This window comes from Lepidochelys kempii, chromosome 3, assembly GCF_965140285.1.
Source record: "Lepidochelys kempii isolate rLepKem1 chromosome 3, rLepKem1.hap1, whole genome shotgun sequence".
NCBI classification, from domain to species: Eukaryota; Metazoa; Chordata; order Testudines; family Cheloniidae; genus Lepidochelys; species Lepidochelys kempii.
In genome coordinates this window covers 99326514-99354042 of record NC_136382.1, presented here as the reverse complement: position 1 = coordinate 99354042, position 27529 = coordinate 99326514, and the positions used below count along the sequence as shown (strand labels likewise).

The 27529-nt window shown below is 42.7% G+C and overlaps 1 protein-coding gene across 1 annotated transcript in view; it reads left to right on the top strand.

Moving 5' to 3' along the window:
* Nucleotides 1-27024, top strand: part of LOC140908790 (vesicular inhibitory amino acid transporter) — a 43547-nt gene extending 16523 nt beyond the window's left edge. The window contains exon 2 of the mRNA XM_073336665.1: nucleotides 25873-27024. Coding sequence (XP_073192766.1) covers nucleotides 25873-27024 — 1152 coding nt within the window. The remainder of the gene's footprint in view (nucleotides 1-25872) is intronic.
* Nucleotides 27025-27529: the final 505 nt, after the last annotated feature.

Genomic DNA, 27529 nt, shown 5'->3' with positions numbered 1-27529 from the left:
TCTCCTTCTTATTCACAGCTGGCTCCAGGCTTTTTAAAGTACTATAACAGGCAAGTTTGGATTTCTGTACTTGATATTTATTTTACCTGCTTACTTTTACAGTTGTGATATTCAGGAAACTCCCCTCCTTTTAAGAATGTTGTTGCCCATCTAGTTTTCTTTCAGATGAAAGCCAAAATTACAAATTACATTTACTTGTTCCTCATACGCAGTCCTCCAGGTATGCTATAAAAACAGCTCAGATATGTATGTGTGCACACATGTACTTCTGCAGGACAAAAACCACATTGGTACACAGCTACAATTGATTGAAACCATAAATCTTCTTACTCTCTGAACTTTATCCTATGTGAAATCTCAGAGAACTAATCTGTTTTAACGAACAACTTTTAGACACACAATTCATTCCTCTTAAGAGAGTAAAGCTAAAGAATGTAGATGCCAGAACGCAGTGATAGACAGCAGAAAGGCTAGTACTTTTGCAGCCAAGAATCTTTTCCTACTCTATAGTAACACTTTCCCCTACAATTAACAAATTGCCAGTAGGAACTGGGCAGTGAACAAAGTCTTAAAATAAAGAAGGGTGACCCCTAGTGTTTCTCTAGAAATAAAGATTGATTCAAACAAACAATCTTTCCCACTACAGAAGTTCGAGTTGAAGAATTCAGTGCTGTAAGTGATGTGCACCTAAACGACTACATTATATATTATTAGTAGAATTAGTATTAGTGCTATTATTAGAAGAATTTCCAAATGGCAAAACTTCTTCCCCACCATGCATACATTGTTAATCTACAATTCACCCATGGGTGTGTGACTCTAGCAGCAGCAGATTCACTGGAAAAGGCACAAGCTCTGCCTCAATGAGCAAATGGAGCTATTCAGGAAAATAAGAAAAAGCCCCAAACACTGATTACACACTTTATTGAGGATGACAAATTGTACCCTAGCCTCAGCAATAGTAAGCTGTATGAAATGCACCTAAAGCTAAATGGAAAAAGTCAAACCTTTTTTTCACGATAATGTTTCTTACTTGGCAGAAACATATCCCTGTCTGCTTGGCCAGTAGCACCAGTTTTGCCATATGGAAAATATAGCTTTTACCAAACAACCAACTAAAAATCATCCCTGAATCTAATATTTACTTCACAAAAATATAAATATATGAATCCAAGTGGATGAAACAACAAATATTAGCTCATATCCACATTATCTGTACATTCATTTTCTTTCAGGCCATTTCCTCTGTTGAAACAAATGATAGTACAAAAGGATGTTTTTGTCAGCCCCCTCAGCTAGCATTTTGTTTGCTGTATGGTGCCAACTGCTACAAGAGCTGCAGCCCTTTCTTTTACAAGAGAGCTGCCCTTCGTGACAAACACTTTTTTTAATCATTCTGTTTTCCCCTCCAGAAACATGTTTTGCTCAAACTGGGTCCACCCTTCCATACTACTCAACAGTCCCTTATATGAAGTACATCCCCTATTTTGATAGCCAAATGTGCCCGTGTTCCACATGGACCAGCTGTCTCCCTCTTAGATTACTGTAATCTATATATATGGATCTCAGAAACCATGAATAATTCAACTGAAGTGAGAAAAAAATTTATATGGATAAAACGAAGGATGACTCCAACATCCTTTTAACTTTTCTTTACTAATAGTCAGCATGCCTCTCATTTTCAGTCTTTGCCCCACATTTGGGTTTTGGCACTGAGCAGGTATTCCCTCTCTATTTGTTTTAAAATAATCCTTTTTACCTGCATGATTTCCTCAACTGCACGTGACATCTCCTCAATCTCTCTTCATGACCCTGCAGCTCAGTGCTCTTCTTGTGAGACTTAAGAGTCTAATTGGGATCCCGAGTCTAAAGCCTGAAAAGTTACTTTTCATGGGGTGTTTCATTAGGGCTTTCCATTCCCATTCTTCTTGTTTTTGCTTGCCTTCTGATTTTTCCACCCCCATGGGCAGCCACCCAGCCCCAATCTGTTGGTGATCATCTCAGATTTAAAATTCAACCTAAAATATGTGCACAAAATGCAGGCATCCCTCTTTGCTGCTCGGGGGGGGGGATTTTACCTCCCCTCTACTATCCCCTGGGCTATGGGGAGCTGCCCCCCACACACACACACACACTAACTAGGCAGGATAATCTGTTGCACCATTTGTATTCTCTCTCCATGGCCCCACACAGCCTCCTGTCTCCCATCTATCCCTATATTCACTTACTTCCCATATTTCCCTCAGTTTCCTACCCGTCACATTCTCTGTTTCTGCTATGCCACATTCCCCTGCTCCCCCCAGTCTGCCTCTTACCCTCACATTCCCCTGCATCCATCAGTTTCCCAACTACCACCCATAACCCCCTCCACTCACCTCACTCTGACTCCTGCTCCATCCACTTTCCTTTGACTCCTCATAATTTCCTGTCTTGTGCCTCTCCATTCCCAGTTACTGCCCCCCTCCTCACCCCGCCCACACACAGTCTGTTTCCTGGCACTTTCAAAGTCTCTTGTCCCATGCCTGGATCTCATAATACTGACTACCAGGCTACCATCTTTCCTGAGTCCAGCCTGGCTTCAGCCCCTTTGGAAACAATGGGAGAGGGAAGCCAACTTTGCTGCGGGCAGTCTCACCTCCACCTACAAACATTAAAGAGACATAGCAGCCAGCATGCTGAGGATTCAGTCCCAAAGACAATAATGAGAGATGACAGCCATTCTGGAGAAAGGCGAAACTTCACAAGATTCAAAGCAGACATTAGACACTAATGCGAACCCCTACAAAGCCTAACCATTGCAAGACTGGCAATAAAATCATGAGAGCTGGCCACACGGACATCTACAAAGGGGCAGATCTCCCAGCAAGACTTGGAGGATTCATCTGCATCCACTTGCAAACCTTTGCATGAAAAATTAGAATGCTAGTTGGATTTGTGTTGGCCGGGAAAACTGCATGGTGAACTGCCTACCAGGTGCGAAGCTTGTGGACCTCTTAAGACATCTAGACAGAGTTATATGCAGTGCTGGGGAGGAGCTGCTGGTCATGGTACATGTAGGTACCAATGATATATGGAAAGGTACGAGAGAGGTCCTGGAGGCCAAATCTAGGCTGTTGGGTGAGGGATTAAAGTCCAAGACCTTCATGGCAGTGTTGTCTGAAATGCTTCCAGTTCCATGTGCAGGGCCAGTAACACAGGCAGAATTGCGGGGTTTCAATGGGTGAATGAGACAATGGTGTTCAGAGGGAGGATTGAGGTTTATTAGGAACTGGGGAACCTTTTGGGAAAGGAGGAGGCTATACAAGAAGGATGGGCACTACCTAAATCAAAATGGAACCAGGCTGCTGGCATGTAAAATTTAAAAGGTCATAAGGTTTAAACTAAGGGCTGGAAGAAAGTCGACAAGTGTGGAGGATCACACAGTTCAGACGCATCCCTTGGGGAGGACTTATTAAAGGGGATACTCTATATCCCAGTAAAGAGGACAGGATAGAAGTTGATATGGTACAAGTAGGTATCAAAGAGAAGCAATCAAACAAAAAAGAGCCCCATTCAATTTTACGTCACATGAAGGCAGACAAATAAATACTGACGATTTTTATAAGCCCTAGTGTACAAATGCAAGAAGTTTAAATACTAAAATGGGTGAATTTGAAAGCCTTGTATTAAATGAGGATATTGATATAATAGGCATTACAGAAATTTGGTGGAATGATGATAATCAATGGAACACAGTGATATCAGGGTACTAAATATATAGGAATGACATAGCAGGTCACACTGGTGGTGGGGGCAGAGAGAGGCACTATATGTGAAAGAAAGCATAGAGTCAAATATAGTAAAAATCTTAAATGAATCCAAAAATACCCTAGAATCTCTATGGATAGAAATTCCATTCTTGAATAATAAGAATATAGCAGCAGGAATCTACTACTGACCACCTGACCAGGATGGTGATGGTGATGGTGATTGTGATTAGAGAGGCTACAAAAACAGAAAACTCAATAGCAATGGGGGATTTCAGCTACCTCAGAATGGCTGGCAGAGATAAAATTTCTAGATGCCATTAATAATTGCTTCTTGGAGCAGCTAGTCCTGGAACCCACAAGGGGAGATGGCAATTCTTGATTTAGTCCTAAGTGGCACTGTCCAGGGGGTGCCAGGAGGGACTGCCCCTTTCTCTCAGGGCAGCAATGCCTAGGAGCAAGTGTCCACATGGGCCACCCTTTCTCTCAGGGCAGTAATACCCAGTATCAATAGTCCAAGGCATTAGCCTCTAGTACCAAGAGTCCTAGACAGCAGTGCCCAATGTCAAGTGCAGGGAGGGTAGGGGAACCCAGGCCAACCCTGCTCCACTGGGTTCTTACCCAGGGCTCTATGAAACCAATCACCCCAAAGGAAGGTTCAGGTCTCCATGACTCCTGACACATCCCTTGGCTTGCTTCTTACCCTTAAGCCCACCTCGGGCATCTCCTCAGCTACCAGCAGCTCAGCCTCCCCTTCTGTCCCTACGGTCAACTGGTTCTCTGCAGCATAGACAGGATCCTTGGCCTCAGCCATCTGGTGGTTCTTCTGTAGGAGCCTGGAGCATACGTCTTCTCCTCATCCAGACCAGACTGAGCCAAGATGAACTGCTTCCTTTTATATGCTCCCTCCACTGGGAGCATGCACAGCAGGGGCAAGGGGGAGTGGCCACTTGAGCCCAAAGTAATTGGGTAACCCCTGCCTGACCAATGTGGGGTTGGTACACCCCGTCACAGGCACACAGAATCTAGTCCAAGTAGTGAACATGGCTGAACAGCTCATAATAGTGGCCATAATGTAATTAAATTTACTATCCTTGTAGGGGGGGTGTCACTGGGCATTTCACGCATTACTGGAGCACCTCCTTCTGGCTGCACCTGGGGATTACCTCTGCTAGGTCAACACCCCTTCCTGCAGTTGCACCCCATCACTCTCTCAGTCTCACTCTCTCAGGACTCAACTGTTCCCGCTTTGTGGCTTGGCCCTCCAGGAATATTGCATGTATCTAAGTCTTCTCTTTCATTGCAACCTTAACCATGCCACTGGGTTCCAGCTCAGGGACCCTACAAATAGCAGTCAAGGTCAGTACAATCCTATCCCTTAATGCTGTGTCCCTGGGTTACTTTCTACTTTGCCTTCTCACCCTGACAGTGACTGAGAGCCTCTCTTTCTGCAGCCCCCTTCTACTCTCAGCTACTGAACTTTATATAGGCCCTCCTGTTCCTATCTAGCTGATCTCACTCATTACTCCCTGTCTCATCCTCCAGGAGAAGCCTAGATGGTTATTAGGCCCTCCTGGCCATCTTAACCCCTTCAGGCCTTGTGTGGGGTAAACACCCCATCACAGGGGGAAAAATACCAGTGAAACCCCCCACCATAGCATTTAAGTTCAAAAAGTGGAACTACACAAAAAAGAGGAGGCTAGTTATTAAATTATGGAAATTAAAAGAAATAGTCACAAGAGTGAAATGCCTGCAAGCTGCATGAACATTTTTAAAAACATCAGAATAGAGGCTCAAACTGTATGTATACCCCAGATTTTTAAAAAATAGCAAGGGGATCAAAAATACTATCATGGCTAAACAGAGTACAAAAGACAGCTAAAGACAAAAAAAGACATCTTTTAAAAATTGCAAGTCAAATCCCCCCTACTGAGATGAATTGCAAGGAACATAAACTCTGGCAAGTCAAGTGTAAAAGTATAATTAGGCAGGGCAAAAAAGAATTTGAAGAGCAACTAGCAAAGATACAAATACTATCAGATTCAGGAAGCCTGCTAAACAATCAGTGGGGCCACTGGACAATCAAGGTGGTAGAGGAGCTCTCAAGGAACACAAGGCCATTTCAGAGAAGCTAAATGAATTCTTTACATGAGCCTTCACTGCAGAGGATATGAGGGAGATTCCCAAACTTGAACCATTCTTTTTAGGTGAAAAATCTGAGGAACTGCCCCACACTGAGGTGTCAGTAGAGGCGGTTTTGGAACAAATTGATTAATTAAACAGTAATAAGTCACCAGGACCAGATAGTGTTCACCCAAGAGATCTGAAGGAACTCCAGTATGAAACTGAAGAACTACTAACTGTGGTATGTAATCTCTCACTTAAATCAGCCTCTGCACCAGATGACTGGAGGATAGCTACATTAACATCCCTTTTTTTAAAAGGCTCCAGAAGCGATCCTTGTAATTACAGGTCAGTAAGCCTAACTTCAGTACCAAGCAAATTGGTTGAAACTATAGTAAAGAACAGAATTACCAAACACATAGATCAACACAATATCTTAGGGAAGAGTCAACACAGCTTTTGTTAAAAGAAATCATGCCTCACCAATCTATTAGCATTCTTTGAAGGGGGTCAACAACCATGGGGACAAGGGTGAGAGGTAAATAGTGGGGTCCACCAAGGATCTGTACCAGGACTAGTGCTGTTCAACATATTCATAAATTATCTGGAAAAAGGGGTAAACAGTGAGGTAGCACAGATTGTAGATGATACAAAGTTACCCAAGACAGTTAAGTCCAAAGCTGACTATGAAGAGTTACAAAAGGATCTCACAAAACTGGATGACTGGGCAACAAAATGGCAGATGAAATTCAATGTTGATTAATGCAAAGTAATACACATTAGAAAACAATACCAACTCTACACATAAAATGATGGGGTCTAAATTAGCTGTTATCACTCAAGAAAGAGATCTTGGAATCACAGTGGATAGTTCTCTGAATACATCTGATCAATGTTCAGTGTCAATCAAAAAAATGTAACAAAGTTAGAATGATTAGGAAAAGGATAGATAATATGACAGAAAATATCATAATGCCACTACATAAATCCATGGTACACCCACACATGGAATACTGCATGCAATTCTGGTCACCCCATCGCAAAAAAGATATACTGGGATTGGAAAAAGTATAGAGAAGGACAACAAAAATGAATGGAACATATAATAAGATATAGATATAAATATAGATAGATACATACAGATAAGTTGGAAGTTACCATACAAACTGTGAGAGGGTAATTAGTTTGGTAACTTCCAACTTATCTGTATGTGTGTATATATATATATATATATATATATATATATATATATTATGTGACAAAGCTCTGTCCTTGCCTCTGTGGGTCCCACGTTTCCTAGCGGATTTCGCTAACCTCAGAGGCTCACTGTGACTCTGCACGTAACCCTTCTCTCTCTAGAGACAAGGGTCACAGTCTACTGAGCCATTTTCATCATAAACCAGCAAGGTAGGTGAGGAGAAGTTATCCTTCCTTGTATAGTCTCTGTTGTCTCCCAGTCTCAGTGATTAATCTGGGGGCAAAGGTGTGGGGGAGGAGCCCGGGCCCACCCTCTACTCCGGGATCCAGCCGAGGGACCCTAATAGTATCAGCTATGGTAACTGACCTTTTAGAAACATTACATGTACAATTCCCTGAGCTACTTCCTCCACAGCAGCCCTCACTTCCTCAAGCTCCACTTCACCCTTACCTCAGAGCCTCCTTCCTTGTGACCGATATGGTGTGTACTACTCAGCCTCTCCCACAGCACAACTTCCTCCCACAGCTCCTGACATGCACACCCACCTGACTGGCTGGGAGGCTTTTAACTAGTTTCAGCCAGCCCCTGATTGGCTTCAGGTGTCCCCATCAACCTAGCCTTCTCCCTGCCTTCTGGAAAGTTCTTAATTGGCCCCAGGTATCTTAATTGACCTGGAACAGCTGCCATTTCACTTATCCTGGTACCAGGGATTTGTTTAGCTTGGAGCTAATATATCTATCTCCCACTACTTTTCTATAGCCATCTGGCCTTGCCCCGTCACACTTACCATATGTTCCATTCTATGCATCCGATGAAGTGGGCTGTAGCCCACAAAAACTTATGCTCTAATAAATTTGTTAGTCCCTAAGGTGCCACAAGTACTCCTGTTCTTTTTGCGGATACAGACTAACACGGCTGCTACTCTGAAACCTGTTCTGTTCAGTTCCTCTGAAACATCTGGCACTAGCCACTGTCAGAAGGCAGAATACTGGGCTGGATGGACCATTGCTCTGACTGAGTATGCCCATTCTTATGTGCTTAATTCTCTTTTTTAATTGACACACCTCCACAGTGATTGTTTTAGAAGTAGTAGGATTTGTATTATAGTATTACCTACAGACCCCAACCAGGGATCAGGGCTATGTTACCCCTGGTGCTCTACACCAAAGATGAAAAGACAGTTCCTGCCTGAAAGACCTACATTCTCAGTGTACTTTGACTTGAGACTTTTTTATTTTTTGAAGACAGCCTAAGTCTTCAGCAGACATTTGATGTACCATATGCCAGAGCTGACAATACATAACATTCCGAATTCAAAAGGTAATAACTTTTATAAAGTAGATGCTCAGCAACCAAGTATCCCTGCTTATGCCCTGTAACTCTCACTCCCATTCCTGTTTGATCATTTGTTGTCCCCTGAAATTAGTTTTAAAAAAATTAAAAAAAAATCCTCTAATTTGGCACTGAGTGTTAGATCTCAGCTAGGGAGTCCATTAAACTAAGTTGTATTTCTTTCCTGTTTTCTGATTATTTTCCCCCTCTTTATTTTAGGATGTCCATTTTGTTAAAATATTCAACTTTGGCCCCAGATCTAACCCAGCAATTTTGATGCCAATATGACATTTTTGTTGCTTGTTGAAGGAAGAGGCCCAACACTGGGCCTATAACTCATTTGCAAACTCAGTTTAGAGTAGCTGCTCTCACTCCATAATTTCTTATCCTAAAACTGTGTAGAGTAAGAACAGCTGCTGTGTTTTAGTCCAGAGGTGGCTGTATTTAGTGGTGGGTGAGCTCCTGCCCTTTGAGGTCTGAGCAGGGAGAGGAAGAAGGAATAGAGAGCTTCTGCCCTTCCCTATTCAAATTGCACAACCGGATCTTTCCCTAGCATTCCAGAAGAGATGTAGCAACCATGGCAGTGCATACTGACTTATCAATTTACAAAACACTTTTATAATAATTAATGGGAACAAAATAACTTTACAGCTATATGTTTTTCATACAATTGATTCCCAAAGTACTTTACTGACTGGACCAAACTCTCTCTAGCTGGTGCTGTGAGGAGGAAGAGGGATGCTGCCAGTATATCCTCTGCTCTAGGGATCATGCTGGCCAGGACAGGTTTCTATTGAGGGGTGCCTTTGGGGGTGGGGGGGCTGTGCTAGGAAATAGAGCAGCATGAACTGTAGCTATGCACTCTGTCCAGCCAGCTAACATTTATGCTGCACTCAATAGCCCATGCTGATTCCTGTCCAGGCCAGCATGGTACCTAGAGTGGGGGATATACCTGGCAATATCCATCTTCCTCCTCACAGCAGTGGCTAGAGAGGATTTGGTTCAGTCTATGAAGTATTTTGGGAACCTTCTGGATGAAAGGCATATAACTGTAATGTTATATTGTTCCTATTAATTATTATATAAGTATCTTATGACCTGATGAACTTGAATCAGATGAGTGGACAGTGATTCCAGCTTGCTAGGTACAACTCACTTTCAAAAGTGATGGCTGTTATGGGTGTAACTGACCTTCCTCTTTATTCTCTTTTCCCTGCTTCCATATGTAATGCATAATCCCATTTCTCAAATTCCTTTAGCTACAGTATCTACTGTGCCTGCCTTCTCCTCTGGGACTAAGGGAAACAATGTATTCTCCTTAACAAGTTTCAGAGTAGCAGCCGTGTTAGCTGTATTCGCAAAAAAGAAAAGGAGTACTTGTGGCACCTTAGAGACTAACCAATTTATTTGATCATAAGCTTTCGTGAGCTACAGCTCACTTCATCGATGAAGTGAGCTGTAGCTCACAAAAGCTTATGCTCAAATAAATTGGTTAGTCTCTAAGGTGCCACAAGTACTCCTTTTCTTTCTCCTTAACAAGTAATTTGCTTGCAGGTTATGTTTTGTGGGATTCAGTATATTCTGACAGAAAACCAGGAACTTTTGCAACACTAGCATTTTCCATGAAATCATTCAGCATTAAGCCACAAGCATATTATTTCAATTTTGGAACAAATATTTAAAACCAGTGTTTAACAGCAGCAAATACTTCTTGTTGAGACATTTCCTTTTCCCCCACTCCCCCTTTTAATCTTAGTGGAGACTCTCACAAATAATCCTGGCTATTCATGGAAGTAAGAGCGAACTCAGTGATTATTTTGTCAACCAAATGGACATACACATTTTACAATGAATGCAGACCAAGCAACTTCTTTCCCTCAATATCCTCCAATACCATCCCAAGCAGTCTATCTGCCTCATCACAATCTGTGCCTGTTTACATGAGCTGAAGGATTGACACACCAACAGTTCTGAACAAAGTTCTCTCAGTACATGACATAAGTGCAGGCATTAATCACAGAATAAACACCTGTGTCACTTTCCTCCCTGAAGCTGGAAGCAGGCTTGCACTGGCTGAGAGCAGGAATATCAGGGGAAAAAGGAATATTGCTGGGGATTAAGGGCCTAATTAAACTCCCACTGAAGTCTTTCAATTATTATTAAAAGGAGCTGGATCCATCCATAAGATTATACCAGCCAGGAACAAGCTAGAGCTTGTGGAAAACTGCTCCTTGTGTTTTCAAACTCAAACTCAGTGTTGTGATGGGTTGGATCACAGTAACCCCCTAGGGGCTGCCAACTGATGTGCCAAGACTACTTCTGCCCCTGCTTTCCCTGCCCTCCCAGCTTGGGACTTCAGTGCCCTGCCTGGTTTGAGCCAGACCCTCTAGCCTGCTGCAAACACAGACCCAGGTCTGAACCACATCCCCTAACAGCTGCAGGCTTAAACTGAAAGTAGCTTAAGAAGTGTTCCTGTCTTTAACACTCAGCTGCCCAACTCCCAATGGGGTCCAAACCCCAAATAAATCCATTTTACCCTGTATAAAGCTCATACAGGGTAAACTCAAATTGTTCACCCTCTATAACATTGATAAAGAGCTATGCACAGCTTTCCCCTCCCCCCTCCCAGGTATTAATACATACTCTGGGTTAATTAATAAGTAAAAAGTGATTTTATTAAATACAGAAAGGATTTAAGTGGTTCCAAGTAATAGCATACAGAACAAAGTGAATTACCAAACAAAATAAAATCGAACACGCAAGTCTATGTCTAATACAGTGAGAAAACTGAATACAGATTAAAAACCTCACCCTCAGAGGAATTCCAGTAAGCTTCCTTTTACAGACTAGTCTCCTTCTAGTCTGGGTCCAGCAGTCACTCACACCCCCTGTAGTTACTGTCCTCTGTTTCAGTTTCTTTCAGGTATCTTTGGGGGTGAAGAGGTTATCTCTTTAGCCAGCTGAAGACAAAATGGAGGGGTCTTCCAGGGGCTTAAATAGACTTTCTTTTGTGTGTGGATACCCCCTCCTCTCTCCTATGTAAAGTCCAGCTCCAAGATGGCGTTTTGGAGTCACATGGGCAAGTCACATGTCCATGCATGACTCAGTTTTTACAGGCAGCAGCCATTGTCCACATGCTACCTTGAACATCCTCAGGCAGACTTCTTGTGTGGATTGGAGCCTTCCAAGATCCATTGTGCATTAAGTGCTTCTTGATTGGGCACTTAACTTGCAAATTCCTTTCTAAAGAAGCTGACCAAATGCCTTACTAAGGTTATTTAAAATCAAACACGTATACAGCCAATATTCATAACTTCAAATACAATAATGACACATGCATATAAATAGGATGAATAGATTCAGTAGATCATAACCTTTACAGAGATATGCTACATGGCATATGTAACATAAAACATATTCCAGTTATGTCATATATACATTCATAAGCATATTTCCAAAAAGCCTTATGTGGGGCACGTCACAAGTGTGTCATGGATAAATTGAACTGAGGTGGCAAAGAATGTGAAGACATGTTTTTCAACTGCTTAAATACCAGTGCTAGGAGTCTGGTAACAAGCAAGAGCAATTGGAAATTCTCACTGATGAGAAGAAATTTGATATAATTGGCATTACTGAGTCACATGATTGGAATTTTAAAATCACTGATTACAGCCAGTTTTGGAAGGATGGTGTGGGTAAAAGAATTGGTGGGTGTGTTTATGTGGAGGGATGGTGCTCTACATTAAAGATACCATTACCTGTTTCAGAGTTATTGATAAATCAGAATAATGCTTATGGATCAATATTCCCAGTAACTAAGCCGAGAAAGGATACTGAGGGGACTGTTGTAGACCACCGAATCAAACCAGAGAACAGGATGAGTTGCTCCTTAAGAGCTTTTCTGTAAAGTGTTTAAAGAAGCCTGTGCTGTTATGAGGGATTTCAGTTTGAAGGACATATTCCAGAGATCTCATGTAACCAGTAGTAGAACAGCATTAGAGTTTATAAAAATTACATTTGGTAATTTTCTAACACAAAGGGTGTAGCACCCAGTGGGAGGTAATTCATTATGATACATGAAAATGAATTGATCATTGGCTCTGATTACATTCATTATGGGCAAACAGAGGACAGTCTCAACCAATCAAATGTATATTTCTGATGTTTCCAAAGGGCTAATTCCCCAAAGCTGAAGAAAATTATGAGCAAAAATGATTGGGAAGGAAAATGTAGACAGAAAAATGTGAATTAAAAGTGGGAGTTGTTTAAGAAGGCTTTATTAGATGGCTAGAAAGCCACAATTCCCCACACAAGAAAATAACTAAAAGTCCATCCTTGTTCAGCAAGAAAGTGAAGGGGCAGTTGGCTGAGGAAACCTGTGGCCAGCTGATGAGTAAAGATTGTATTTTCCTTAGGGAAGGGTTCATTATTTTGTCCTGTGTTTGTAGAACCCCTAGCACATTCCTGGTTCATGATAGGGACCCTAAGCACAAAGGTAATATAAATAAATAAAAAACAATAATAAATGTAATAAATCTTGGCATACTGGGAAATTTCAAAAGGCTGGAAGACTGCTAATGTCCTGCCCATATTCAAAAAGCGTAAATGGTATGGAATGATCCTAGGCAAAATAATGGAAAAGCTGCTATAGTATTCAATCAATAAAGAATTAAAGCATAGATACATGGAAAACAGCTCATCAGACAAACCTGCTTTCATTTTTCGATGCAATGATAGGTTGAGCTGATAAAGATAATTGTGTAGATGTAATATACTTTGACTTTTGTAAGGCTTTTGACTTGGTAATGCACAACATTCTGATTAAAAGATTAGCACTGTATAATACCAATAAAGCACATGATCAATGGATTAAGAACTGGCTAACTGACAGATCTCTAAAAGTAGTCATCAATGGGGATTCATCATTGAATGGGGTGTTTCTAGTGGGGTTATGCAAGGATCAGTACCAGGCCCAATGCCATTCAATATTTTACCAATGACTTAGAAGTAAATATAAAATGACTGCTGACAAAGATTAGCAGAATAGTAATAATGATGAGGACAGGGCAATACAGAATGATCTGGATTTCTTGGTATACTGGGCCCTTTCAAACAAAATGTGTTTTGATACAGCCATATGCAAAGTTATGGATCTAGGAACCAAGAATGCAGGCCATACCTACAGAATGGGAGATTGTATCCTGTGATTCAGTGATTTTAAAAAGGGTTTAGGTGTCATAGTGGACAAACACCTCAATACGAACTCCCATTGTGATGCTGTGGCAAAAAGAGCTAATGCAAAGCATGGATGTATAAAGAGAAGACTACAGAGGTAATTTTACTTCCATATATGGCCATTGGTAAGACTGATACTAGAATACTGTCTATAGTTCTGGTGTCCACATTTCAAAAAGGATGTTGAAAAATTGGAGAAGATGAAGAGAAGAGACACACTCATGATATGAAGGCTGGAGAGAAGAGTAAAAAAGCTCAGTCTGTTTAGCTTATCAGAAAGAAAATGGAGAGGTGACTTGATTATGGTGTATCAATATGTTTATGGGGAGAAAACAGAGGACATTAGCGGGCTCCATAATTTAGGAAGAACTAATGGCTAGAAGTTAAAGCCAGAAGAATTCATGTTGGAAATAAGGCAGACATTTTTAATAGTGAGAGTGATTAACTATTGGGACAAACTATTAAGAAAGTGGTGGATTCTCTATCTCTGGCTGTCTTCCCATCAAGCATGGATGCCTTTCTGGAAGTATATTTTAGTCAATACAAGTTATTGGGCTCACTACAAGAGTAACTAGGTTCTATAGCCTTTGTTACAAGAGGAATCAGACTAGATCAGTGGTTTTCAACTTGTGGTCTGCTGACCCTTGTGAGTTTCACAGACTAGGTCTAAGATTTACAAAGGGGTCTGCACCTCCATTTGACATTTTTAGGGGTCTGCAAATGAAAAAAATGTTGAAAACCACTAGACTAAATGATATAATGGGTCCCTCTGGCCTTAAAAGCTATTGGGGGAAAATGAATCTCTGGAAGCTTGAGAAAGGTAAGGACTAGATAAACATTCTCTTTCTGCTATTATTTCCAGTGGGCATAGTTTTCACTCATGCAGGTTTCTGAGTCACAAATAATGCAAGCTTGGACAAGAGTTAAATTCTTGAAATACCAGCGTAGAAAATGTATACTTATTTTTTTCTTTACAGAACTAACTTTAAAATTACTAAGGCCCTGAGTTTCTTTTCTCAGACATCATTTTGGAGACCCAGAGTTGCAGGGCAGCCTTCATCCCTATTTAAAATAAACTAAGGAACAGGAAGGCTAAATTCAAGCTGTGCTATCTGATACTGTTGAAGTTACTGTTTAAAAATAAAAATAAAATAGAAAACAACCATGGGGATGTGAAAGCCACTGATATGTCCAAATAGGTTGTTGAAGAGGCTAAGAAAACAAAACAAACCCAGGTACTACTGCAAATGGCTCTGTTCTAATTGCACAAGATTAAGGGATTTGCTGTATTTCTAAATCTAGCTCTGGTTCAAATAAGCGCTTATCTGTATTTTCATATAAATAGTGTGGAAGTGTATGTTTCTGTAAATACAGGAAAAACAACATAGGTGAGGTGATTTCCCAAAACAACTTAATCTAGCATTGTATGACAGTATATTTTTTTCCTGTGTTCATAGGTTCATCCCCATGCCCTTCCAAGGAGATGCCTAACCCAGATTCACATAGACACCCAAGTATATGGTTGCATAAATATTAGGATTACCCTATTATGCTGCTTCTGCATAATATTTGCAAATGGCTTGGAAGGTTTATGAGCACCTAGCACCTTTATAGCATTCTGGCCTTTTTTCCATCTGTTCTGATATTAAGCCAATACATATGATATTCTGGGCTCCTGTTACTAACTAATTTATCCATTTATTTGTACTTACTTCACTTCCTTCTTTATTTTTTCATTTAATTTAGCCCTAAGGTTGAACAAATTTTTTACATCATTCTTTTTGTTCCTTTATCACTTCATTCCCTTCCTAGCATGATTTGGTCTATTCTCTTTCTGCCAGGTTATTTTCCCTGTGAGGGATACTGCTTTGTTTTTACAGGGGTGTGATACATTATAGGCTGAAATGGCTTGTAAAATTAAGGAGTCAGTATGACATACATGACAAAGCCCTGTTAAGGCTGGAAGTTCAGAAATCTGGAGAGTTTCTTTAAATGTATATTTGGTGAATATGTATCACCTTATTTACATAACTGACTAGGGAAAACTAATGAGCAGAACTAAGGCCTGACAAGTTTGAAGCATTGAATAAGATGTAGGATTGCCATGCTTCTGCCTGACTCTGTCATCTCTTTGGACTGGCATCCAGGTAACCCGGACCCTGGCTACTACTTGTCCTGGACTTGGCAGGGACCTGTGGCTGGGTTGATGCCTCTGGGGTTGGCTAGGAGATCTGTCTGCTTCCCGATGGGGATGCTCTGGCTGAGCTGATAGCCCCTAGCCGAGGGCTGAGTTCTGGGTGTGGCTTGTCCCATTCTCCCTAGCTTTTGTCAACTTTTGCTGGTCCTTGTTGCAAAGGCTGTCTAATCACCAATCTAGACCCCAGTGTGTATTCCACTTTATGCCTGTCTGCCTGTGGCCCCATTACAATCATCACCAGGGTTTCGAGATACACTAACCCCACTCCCTTCCATTAGACTCAACCCCTATATGGGTGTCTGGGAAGTAAAGTAGCATAGGAGCTGTTACAGCACCCTTACATCACATGAGGTTTTATTTATGTGGGAGGAATCCTCCATGGACTAGTTAAGCTTTTTCAGGTTGCTTCACAATGAAACAGCCTTAACAAATCAGAGAATCTGGCCCTTATCTATGCAGTTATGTGACATTGTCATTGAAAAAGTGCTTAAGAGAGGTATCTTTTCCTTTGAAACTCCTATTTTTAAACTTGATGACATGTAGAAAGTGTCCTTGCAGAAATTATCACTTGTAGTGAGTTAGGAACTGGAGATTGAGGATGAGTAGGATTCTGAAGTCTGGCAAGAGATCCTGCTTTATTTGGACTCTCACTTTTCATCATTAACTTTTGGATGTATATAAAAAAACTGACAACGTGCTGCCAAAGGACCCTGGTGAAAATGTTTTTTAAAAGAAATGGCAGTAATAAAACAGATTCTGGAGAGACAATGGAGGCAGTGTCACTTTTTATTTTAACACATACGTTATGGAAGTGTCCCAAACTCTCATTTCTGGCTACTAATCATCATCTGTACTGAAAAGACTACACAGCCAGTTATGGCCAGGAGGCTAGAGGCTTGCTGTTCTCCGTTATCAAGAAGATGCTGAAGGAAGCAGAAACAGTAAGTCCCTGAGTCTCTTAGCATCATCCTCCATAATCATACATTTAAAAAATAAAAAAAAAAAGCAAAAGAGGGACTCCAGACACTATCAATAGGGGAGAAAACTTGGCTTACTGTGGAAATGTTCAGTCTAAACTTCCATTTGTCAACTCCAATGTAGCTTCCAGGTACACTGAAATTGGCAACCCTTTGTGGATTATTTTAAGAAGGAGCAGACAGTTTATCCAAATCCTGAGGTTATTTCTGTGTAACTGTTCTGCCAGCTTTTCCAAAGAGTAATTAGGCCTGAGTTCAGAAGACAGAAAAATGTGGCCTTGGTTACAACTGTGTCCTGAGTTAGCAACCAAAGAAAAATAATTGGATATAAGTAAATAGCAAGGGGATCTTAAAAGTTAGTTATGCCATGGTCTGATTAAAGTAACAGTTAAATAAGAGAAAACAGATACCTATGGGGAGACCTGTCAGTGGCTGTGGGATGTGATAATGTTGTCTGAAAGACTTCTGCTTTACTCTGGGATGAGGATAGTTATATAAATGTTAATGGACTAAATTCAGCAGGGGAGGAGCTATTGTCTGGGGAAGGCCTGTTCTGACACCCACCTGTGGCTTAATTATATTGTCATCTTTTTGGGTCAGCAGATACTCTTGAAACTCCCAGCTGCACTTTGGGATTACATAATTTAAAAAAATACTATGAAAGCAGAAGAAAAGAGATAAGCTTACTACACACTGATGAACTGAGTAAACAGTACTGTCCACATGCTGATACAAAAGAAGCCTTCATGTCTAGATTCTTCCACAGATTTTCATATAAACATGGTTTCTTTAAGATGCTATCAGACCCATTCTGGTATTGCAGCAATCCCTGTACATTGTTTTTATAGTAAAGGAAAATTGTTCTTTGGGGAAGTGCCTTACCTGCAGCACTCAATAAAAAGCATGGGCCAGAAAGGTGCATGCTCTCAAAAGATGCCGTTGCACATGCACCGTTTGCATTCTGTGGATAGGCAGATTTGTAGTCTTTTCCATAAAGATGAGTAGTGACCAGAAATGGGGGAAGCTTTGGATACTTCCAAAGAATGTGTGTTAAATATGCACAAGGGATTCTAATCGTGTTGCTTAATGTACTTCCAGAAGTTGCTCAAGTACTATGGTAATGGGGACTGTATAAGAACCTGCATAGAACTGAATTAAGACACTGACTGCAGTCACTGTCTGGCTTTGGAAAGTCCTGGTGACTGTGAAGAGTGGGATGAACAGGTGATCAAACATTACAATACCTCAATAAAAGGGCTCTCCCAAAAATTTAAAAACACTCTACCCCACCCCGAGTAAAGTAAAGTGTCATTAACAGTCTGAGCGATAATAAGAGATGTAATGCATACACACTTAAATACATCCTTAATTGTACCCATGTTTTAAGAGTAATCCTGCAGTCTTAATCCAACTGTATTTTAGAGATATCTATACCTCCAGTAAAGTAAAGTAAAGTAAAGTAAAATAGATACCACTGGTGCACACGATGGGTGATCTAACTTGCCTAGTAACTTAGCCCTGGTCTACACTAGGACTTTAGGTCGAATTTAGCAGCGTTAAATCGATTTAAACCTGCACCCGTCCACACAGTGAAGCCCTTTATTTCGACTTAAAGGGCTCTTAAAATCAATTTCCTTACTCCACCCCTGACAAGTGGATTAGCGCTTAAATCGACGTTGCCGGCTCGAATTTGGGGTACTGTGGACACAATTCGATGGTATTGGCCTCCGGGAGCTATCCCAGAGTGCTCCATTCTGACCGCTCTGGACAGCACTCTCAACTCAGATGCACTGGCCAGGTAGACAGGAAAAGAACCGTGAACTTTTGAATCTCATTTCCTGTTTGGCCAGCGTGGCAAGCTGCAGGTGACCATGCAGAGCTCATCAGCACAGGTGACCATGATGGAGTCCCAGAATCGCAAAAGAGCTCCAGCATGGACCGAACGGGAGGTACGGGATCTGATCGCTGTTTGGGGAGAGGAATCCGTGCTATCAGAACTCTGTTCCAGTTTTCGAAATGCCAAAACCTTTGTCAAAATCTCCCAGGGCATGAAGGACAGAGGCCATAACAGGGACCCGAAGCAGTGCCGCGTGAAACTGAAGGAGCTGAGGCAAGCCTACCAGAAAACCAGAGAGGCGAACAGCCGCTCCGGGTCAGAGCCCCAAACATGCCGCTTCTATGATGAGCTGCATGCCATTTTAGGGGGTTCAGCCACCACTACCCCAGCCGTGTTGTTTGACTCCTTCAATGGAGATGGAGGCAATACGGAAGTAGGTTTTGGGGACGAAGAAGATGATGAGGAGGAGGAGGTTGTAGATAGCTCACAGCAAGCAAGCGGAGAAACCGGTTTTCCCGACAGCCAGGAACTGTTTCTCACCCTAGACCTGGAGCCAGTACCCCCTGAACCCACCCAAGGCTGCCTCCTGGACCCAGCAGGCGGAGAAGGGACCTCTGGTGAGTGTACCTTTTAAAATGCTATACATGGTTTAAAAGCAAGCATGTGAAAGGATTACTTTGCCCTGGCATTTGCGGTTCTCCTAGATGTAGTCCTAAAGCCTTTGCAAAAGGTTTCTGGGGAGGGCAGCCTTATTTCGTCCTTCATGGTAGGACACTTTACCACTCCAGGCCAGTAACACGTATTCGGGAATCACTGTAGAACAAAGCATTGCAGTGTATGTTTGCTGGCATTCAACCAAAATCCGTTCTTTATCTCTCTGTGTTATCCTCAGGAGAGTGAGATATAATTCATGGTCACCTGGTTGAAATAGAGTGCTTTTCTTCAGGGGACACTCAGAGGAGCCCATTCCTGCTGGGCTGTTTGCCTGTGGCTAAACAGAAATGTTCCCCGCTGTTAGCCACAGGGAGGGGAGAAGGTTGAGGGGGTAGTCACGCGGTGGGAGGAGGCAAAATGCGACCTTGTAATGAAAGCACATGTGCTATGTATGTAATGTTAACAGCAAGGTTTACCCTGAAAGAGTGTAGCGACTGTTTTATAAAATGTGTCTTTTTAAATACCGCTGTCCCTTTTTTTTCTCCACCAGCTGCATGTGTTTCAATGATCACAGGATCTTCTCCTTCCCAGAGGCTAGTGAAGCTTAGAAAGAAAAAAAAACGCACTCGCGATGAAATGTTCTCCGAGCTCATGCTGTCCTCCCACACTGACAGAGCACAGACGAATGCGTGGAGGCAAATAATGTCAGAGTGCAGGAAAGCACAAAATGACCGGGAGGAGAGGTGGCGGGCTGAAGAGAGTAAGTGGCGGGCTGAAGAGAGTAAGTGGCGGGCTGAAGACAGGGCTGAAGCTCAAATGTGGCAGCAGCGTGATGAGAGGAGGCAGGATTCAATGCTGAGGCTGCTGCAGGACCAAACCAGTATGCTCCAGTGTATGGTTGAGCTGCAGCAAAGGCAGCTGGAGCACAGACTGCCACTGCTGCCCCTCTGTAACCAACCGCCCTCCTCCCCAAGTTCCATAGCCTCCACACCCAGACGCCCAAGAACGCGGTGGGGGGGCCTCTGGCCAACCAGCCACTCCACCACAGAGGATTGCCCAAAAAAAAGAAGGCTGTCATTCAATAAATTTTAAAGTTGTAAACTTTTAAAGTGCTGTGCTTAAAGTGCTGTGTGGCATTTTCCTTCCCTCCTCCACCACCCCTCCTGGGATACCTTGGTAGTCATCTCCCTATTTGTGTGATGAATGAATAACGAATGCATGACTGTGAAGCAACAATGACTTTATTGCCTCTGCAAGCAATGATTAAAGGGAGGAGGGGAGGGTGGTTAGCTTACAGGGAAGTAGAGTGAACCAAGGGGCGGGGGGTTTCATCAAGGAGAAACAAACAGAACTTTCACACCGTAGCCTGGCCAGTCATGAAACTGGTTTTCAAAGCTTCTCTGATGCGTACCGCGCCCTCCTGTGCTCTTCTAACCGCCCTGGTGTCTGGCTGCGCGTAACCAGCAGCTAGGCGATTTGCCTCAACCTCCCACCCCGCCATAAACGTCTCCCCCTTACTCTCACAGATATTGTGGAGCACACAGCAAGCAGTAATAACAGTGGGAATATTGGTTTTGCTGAGGTCTAAGCGAGTCAGTAAACTGCGCCAGCGCGCCTTTAAACGTCCAAATGCACATTCTACCACCATTCTGCACTTGCTCAGCCTGTAGTTGAACAGCTCCTGACTCCTGTCCTGGCTGCCTGTGTACGGCTTCATGAGCCATGGCATTAAGGGGTAGGCTGGGTCCCCAAGGATACATATAGGCATTTCAACATCCCCAACAGTTATTTTCTGGTCTGGGAATAAAGTCCCTTCCTGCAGCTTTTGAAACAGACCAGAGTTCCTGAAGATGCGAGCATCATGCACCTTTCCCGGCCATCCCACGTTGATGTTGGTGAAACGTCCCTTGTGATCCACCAGAGCTTGCAGCACTATCGAAAAGTACCCCTTGCGGTTTATGTACTCGGCGGCTTGGTGCTCCAGTGCCAAGATAGGGATATGGGTTCCGTCTATAGCCCCACCACAGTTAGGGAATCCCATTGCAGCAAAGCCATCCACTATGACCTGCACATTTCCCAGGGTCACTACCTTTGATATCAGCAGATCTTTGATTGCGTGAGCTACTTGCATAACAGCAGCCCCCACAGTAGATTTGCCCACTCCAAATTGATTCCCAACTGACCGGTAGCTGTCTGGCGTTGCAAGCTTCCACAGGGCTATCGCCACTCGCTTCTCAACTGTGAGGGCTGCTCTCATCTTGGTATTCATGCGCTTCAGGGCAGGGGAAAGCAAGTCACAAAGTTCCATGAAAGTGCCCCTACGCATGCGAAAGTTTCGCAGCCACTGGGAATCGTCCCAGACCTGCAACACTATGCGGTCCCACCAGTCTGTGCTTGTTTCCTGAGCCCAGAATCGGCATTCCACAGCATGAACCTGACCCATTAGCACCATGATGCATGCATTGTCAGGGCCCATGCTTTCAGAGAAATCTGTGTCCATGTCCTGATCACTCACGGGACCGCGCTGACGTCGCCTCCTCGCCCGGTATCGCGTTGCCATGTTCTGGTGCTGCATATACTGCTGGATAATGTGTGTGGTGGTTAATGTGCTCCTAATTGCCAAAGTGAGCTCAGAGGCCTCCATGCTTGCCTTAGTATGGCGTCCGCACAGAAAAAAGGTGCGGAACGATTGTCTGCCGTTGCTCTGACGGAGGGAGGGGCGACTGATGACACGGCTTACAGGGTTGGCTTCAGGGAGCTAAAATCAACAAAGGGTGTGCCTGTACATCAAGGAGTATTTCAGGCAGGACTGCACGGAGGGTTCCAATAAGAAATGGTGCACCTAAGTTATCGTTGTTATTGGAACAAGGAGGTTAGCCTGGCCTCTGATTGATACATGGCTAGATTTACCTCGCTGCACCTTCTCTGTGAGTGACTGCAGTGTGATCTAGACAGGGGAGGAGGCAAATGAGTACAAAACAAATCTGGTCTATTTCTTGTTCTGACCACTCCATCTATCTTTTACATCTTTGGCTGGCAGCAGACGGTGCAGAAGGACTGCATGCCATCCACATCTCATGGCTGCTCGGCAGAAGATGGTACAGTATGACTGCTAGCAGTCCGTATCGCCTGCCCGCTCACCATAAGACGGTTCAATAGGACTGACTGCAGGACTAAAGAGAATGACCTGCTCAAGTCACTCCAAATTTAGTCCCTGCGCCCATGTCTGCCCAGGCGCTCCTGATCGACCTCACAGAGGCGACCAGGAGCACCTCAGACATGACAATGACGGCTACCAGTCGTACTGTACCGTCTGCTGCCACAAGGCAAGGGGTTGCTGCTACTGTGTAGCAATGCCGTACCGCGTCTGCCAGCACCCAGGAGACATAGGGTGACGGTTACCTGAGCGGGCTCCATGCTTGCCGTGGTATGGCGTCTGCACAGGTAACTCATGAAAAAAGGCGCGAAATGATTGTCTGCCCTTGCTTTCACGGAGGGAGGGAGGGAGGGAACGGGGGCCTGACGACACGTACCCAGAACCACCCGCGACAATGTTTTAGCCCCATCAGCGTGCTCCATTGTGAGTGCTCTGGACAGCACTCTCAGATGCCCGATTGTTTGCCATTGCTCTGACGCTGGGAGGGGCGCTTACAGGGTTGGCTTCAGGGAGCTAAAATCAACAAAGGGGGTGGCTTTACATCAAGGAGTATTTCAGGCAGGACTTCACGGAGGGTTCCAATAAGAAATGGTGCACCTAAGTTATTGTCCTTATTGGAACAAGAAGGTTAGCCTGGCCTCTGATTGATACATGGCTAGATTTACCTCGCTGCACCTTCTCTGTAAGTGACTGCAGTGTGATGTAGAAGAATGAGTCCCCTAGACAGGGGAGGGGGGGAAGCAAATGAGTATAAAACAAATCTGGTCTATTTCTTGTTTTGATCCACTCCATCTATCTTTTACATCTTTGGCTGGCAGCAGACGGTGCAGAAGGACTGCATGCCATCCACATCTCATGGCTGCTCGGCAGAAGATGGTACAGTACGACTGCTAGCAGTCCGTATCGCCTGCCCGCTCACCATAAGACGGTTCAATAGGACTGACTGCAGGACTAAAGAGAATGACCTGCTCAAGTCACTCCAAATTTAGTCCCTGCGCCCATGTCTGCCCAGGCGCTCCTGATCGACCTCACAGAGGCGACCAGGAGCACCTCAGACATGACGATGACGGCTACCAGTCGTACTGTACCGTCTGCTGCCACAAGGCAAGGGGTTGCTGCTACTGTGTAGCAATGCCGTACCGCGTCTGCCAGCACCCAGGAGACATAGGGTGACGGTTACCTGAGCGGGCTCCATGCTTGCCGTGGTATGGCGTCTGCACAGGTAACTCAGGAAAAAAGGCGCGAAATGATTGTCTGCCCTTGCTTTCACGGGGGGAGGGAGGGAACGGGGGCCTGACGATATGTACCCAGAACCACCCGCGACAATGTTTTAGCCCCATCAGGCATTGGGATCTCAACCCAGAATTCCAATGGGCAGCGGAGACTGCGGGAACTGTGGGATAGCTACCCACAGTGCAACGCTCCGGAAGTCGACGCTTACCTCGGTACTGTGGAAGCGCTCCACCGAGTTAATGCACTTAATGCACTTAGAGCATTTTCTGTGGGGACACACACACTCGAATATATAAAACCAATTTCTAAAAAACCGACTTCTATAAATTCGACCTAATTTCGTAGTGTAGACATACCCTTAGCGTAAAGATGTCGTTTTAGTTTGTTGGCTGCCCATCTTTCTCCTTTGCTGGCTGTCCCCTGCAGTCATTGATTTATAATGTATGTTAGTTTATGGCTGGGAGACAAGAAAGGAGATCACAATATATTACTTTCAATAGTTTACCATTAGTTTCTCTTTGCCACCAAACCTCTTATCTAGATCTGTACTTACCTTCTCTTTTCTATCTTTTTCCCTTACAAATAACATACAAGTTGTGCTCAGCCCACCTATGACCTCATGATGGACCGAATCCTGAGGTCTTTAAAATTCCTATTGAAAGCAACAGGATTTGACCTGAGTAAGGACTACGGCCCTGATCTTCAAAAGATATTTAGATGGTTAACTCCCATTGATTCCAAAGGGAGTTGGCACCTAAACATCTTTGAGAATCTGGGTGCAAAGGCCCAATTACACTACCCTTACTCATTTTGAGTAATATCTTACTCTGAACATAATCACTGAGTAAACTACCACACAAACTGAGTAAGAGTGACAGAAGGAGGCCCTATGTAAATAATGAGGCATATATTCTGCCACTTTTACTCATGCTGAGCACAAATGAAGACCCTGATTATAAACACTTACATGTTTATAATTGTACACAATGAGACTACACATGTGAGTAACATTAAGCATATGTTTAAGCATTTGCACGCCAAGAGACTTAATCTGATGACTTTGCATGTAGCCCCATTGATGTCACATGACTCTCAGCAAGGATCTCATAATTTGGGTCACCATGCCTGGCTAAATGTGTTAATACCTACATTTTATTCACCTATAATGCTGTAAGACATAATATAAAATAATGTAATGAATTTAGCTTTATTTTGCTTCCCTTCCATTTTATTTTAATTATCACCAAGAACACAAAGCACTGATGTACGTTGTATATCTTCAGCTTTGTCACCTGGGAAACAAGGGAAATGTCAGGGATGCTGTTTAGCTTAAATTAAATCTTTTGTATGCATGCCTATTGGGTTCAAGAATTTGATAGTTTTGTATTGATCTGAATTCAAAAGCAACAAAAACACACTTGCAAAAGACCATGAACACGGTGTTTCATGAAACTGAAGTGTGGATAAAACAAATATAATCCAATTCCTCTGAGAAAGTGTTCAGAGAAAAGTATGTGTATACCCACCATACATTTTTAGACATATAAATAAGGCCAAACTCTCTATACTCTCAGCTACAAGAGTGCTCAATTCAGGAATGAATACAACAGCAAAGAACCCATAAGGTTTCAGACTGCTGCAGAAGTAACCCATTCCAACACGAATGTCATTTTATTTCCAGATGACTGTTAACTATGACCCCCGTATAATCTTTAAACCAAAACCGTGTGTCATTATTGGATTTGCCTAAGATACTATTTTAATATTTGGGTGAAACTTATACAGCAGCTGCTACAGCTCTTTGATTTTATTATTGAACCTGCTCCATTAATATGCATGTTGACTGAATAACTGCCTATAAGCCTTTTAAAATATGCTTCTAATCACATCAGCATTAAATATTAAACAGGAACTTGTCTCTACCATTTGCTTGCATTCTCTCTTTCTTAGCTTATCTGTACATGTGTGTCTGGATGAGCAGGTATTTTTGCCAATAACTTCATTTATCCTAAATAAACACTTCTTTTTTTTGCAATTGTTATTTACTTAGAATACTATAACAATTCTCCCACCATGGAAAAGATGATACTCAACAGATGCAGGTTTGAAAACGTTGCTTCTAGTAAACATTTTGCCTCAAGGATTTTTGTCCTATCTTTTCTCTCTCTGTCTCTCTCTCTAGGGAATTTTTGTTCTAGGATTGCCATATGCTCTTCTCCACAGTGGATACAGTGGGCTGTTTCTTATTATCCTGGCTGCAATGTTCTGCTGCTATACTGGCAAAATTCTAATCGCTTGCTTGTACGAAGAAGATGAAGACGGGCAGCTCATAAGAGTGAGAGACACATACGAAGACATTGCTAATGCCTGCTGTAAAAAGCGATTTCCCAAACTAGGTGGCATAGTTGTCAATGTGACCCAGGTGATGGAACTGATCATGACGTGCATTTTGTATCTGGTTGTTAGTGGGAACTTGCTGTCACATAGTTTTCCATATTTACCAGTGACTGAGAAAACTTGGTCTGTAATTGTGTTTGTAACACTGCTGCCTTGTGTGTTTATCAAAACTCTCAGCATTGTTTCCAAACTCAGCCTGCTTTGCTCCTTAGTCCATTTCATTATCATCTTCATAGTGATGAGTTACTGTCTGACACAAATACATCAGTGGTCTTGGACAAGATTTAGACTCCCCATTGAGTTTGAGGATTTCCTGGTCTCAGTGGGGGTGATCATTTTCAGTTACACTTCACAAATATTTCTTCCTACTCTTGAAGGGAACATGAAAAACCCAAAGGAATTTAGCTGTATGTTGAACTGGACTCACTTTTTTGCTTGTCTCTTCAAGACAGCCTTTGCACTTACTGCATTCCTGACTTGGGGCGAAGAGACAAAGGAAGTTATTACTGACAACCTGCCATCATCCCTAAAAATCCTGGTGAATTTGTGCTTCTTAGCCAAGGCTCTTCTGTCTTACCCATTGCCCTTTTTTGCAGTCACAGAAATACTGCATACTTGCATATCTAGCAGCAATCGTTCTGATTACAGAACCCCACTGTTTATTGTAGTTTTAAGAGGCTTGGCCCTCTTGTTTACTCTGCTGATGGCCATGTTCATACCACATTTTGCTCTGCTGATGGGTTTAACAGGCAGTGTAACAGGTGCTGCTATGACTTTTCTTCTTCCTTCTATTTTCCACTTAAAACTTAAATGGGGAAAGTTAGTGTTCTTGGAGAAATGTGCAGCCATTTCTCTTTTTACTGTGGGTTTCCTTTGCAGCTTATCAGGTATAGTCTGCTCAATAAAAGGGCTGATTGAAGCATTTGGAGGAAGGTAGAAAGGCCATCTTGAAAATCTGATGATATACTCTTGAGTATTACCACTGTGAATGCAATTCCAAAATTAATATATGACACAGCACAAATGTGCTTTAATATAAGAACTATTACTTGTTTTTAAAATGAGTAAAGAAAGAAAAACAATTTTGTTTACAATTAAAATATTTTGTCATTGAATTGAAATGGAAGTTTCATTTGCTCTCATGTTCAACATTAACAGTGCTATACCAAGCAAAATAGAAGCACTTTTAATAGACCATTCCCACTTTTAATTCACAGTTATTTGTGCGTATATATGTTCTTAAAGGAACTGTAGCTAATCAGTGCCGTTTTCCTGGAAGTCAGTTTCTAAGATTCATTCTCCTGCAATGCATTTATCCTATTGGTTTGATTACAAGACGTCTTACTAGTAGAATGAAGAAGTTAATATGCTGTTCACTTTCTGTATTAGGCAGAAAATTTCTTTGATCTTTTTATTTTATCTGACTAAATTAAAAGCTGAAA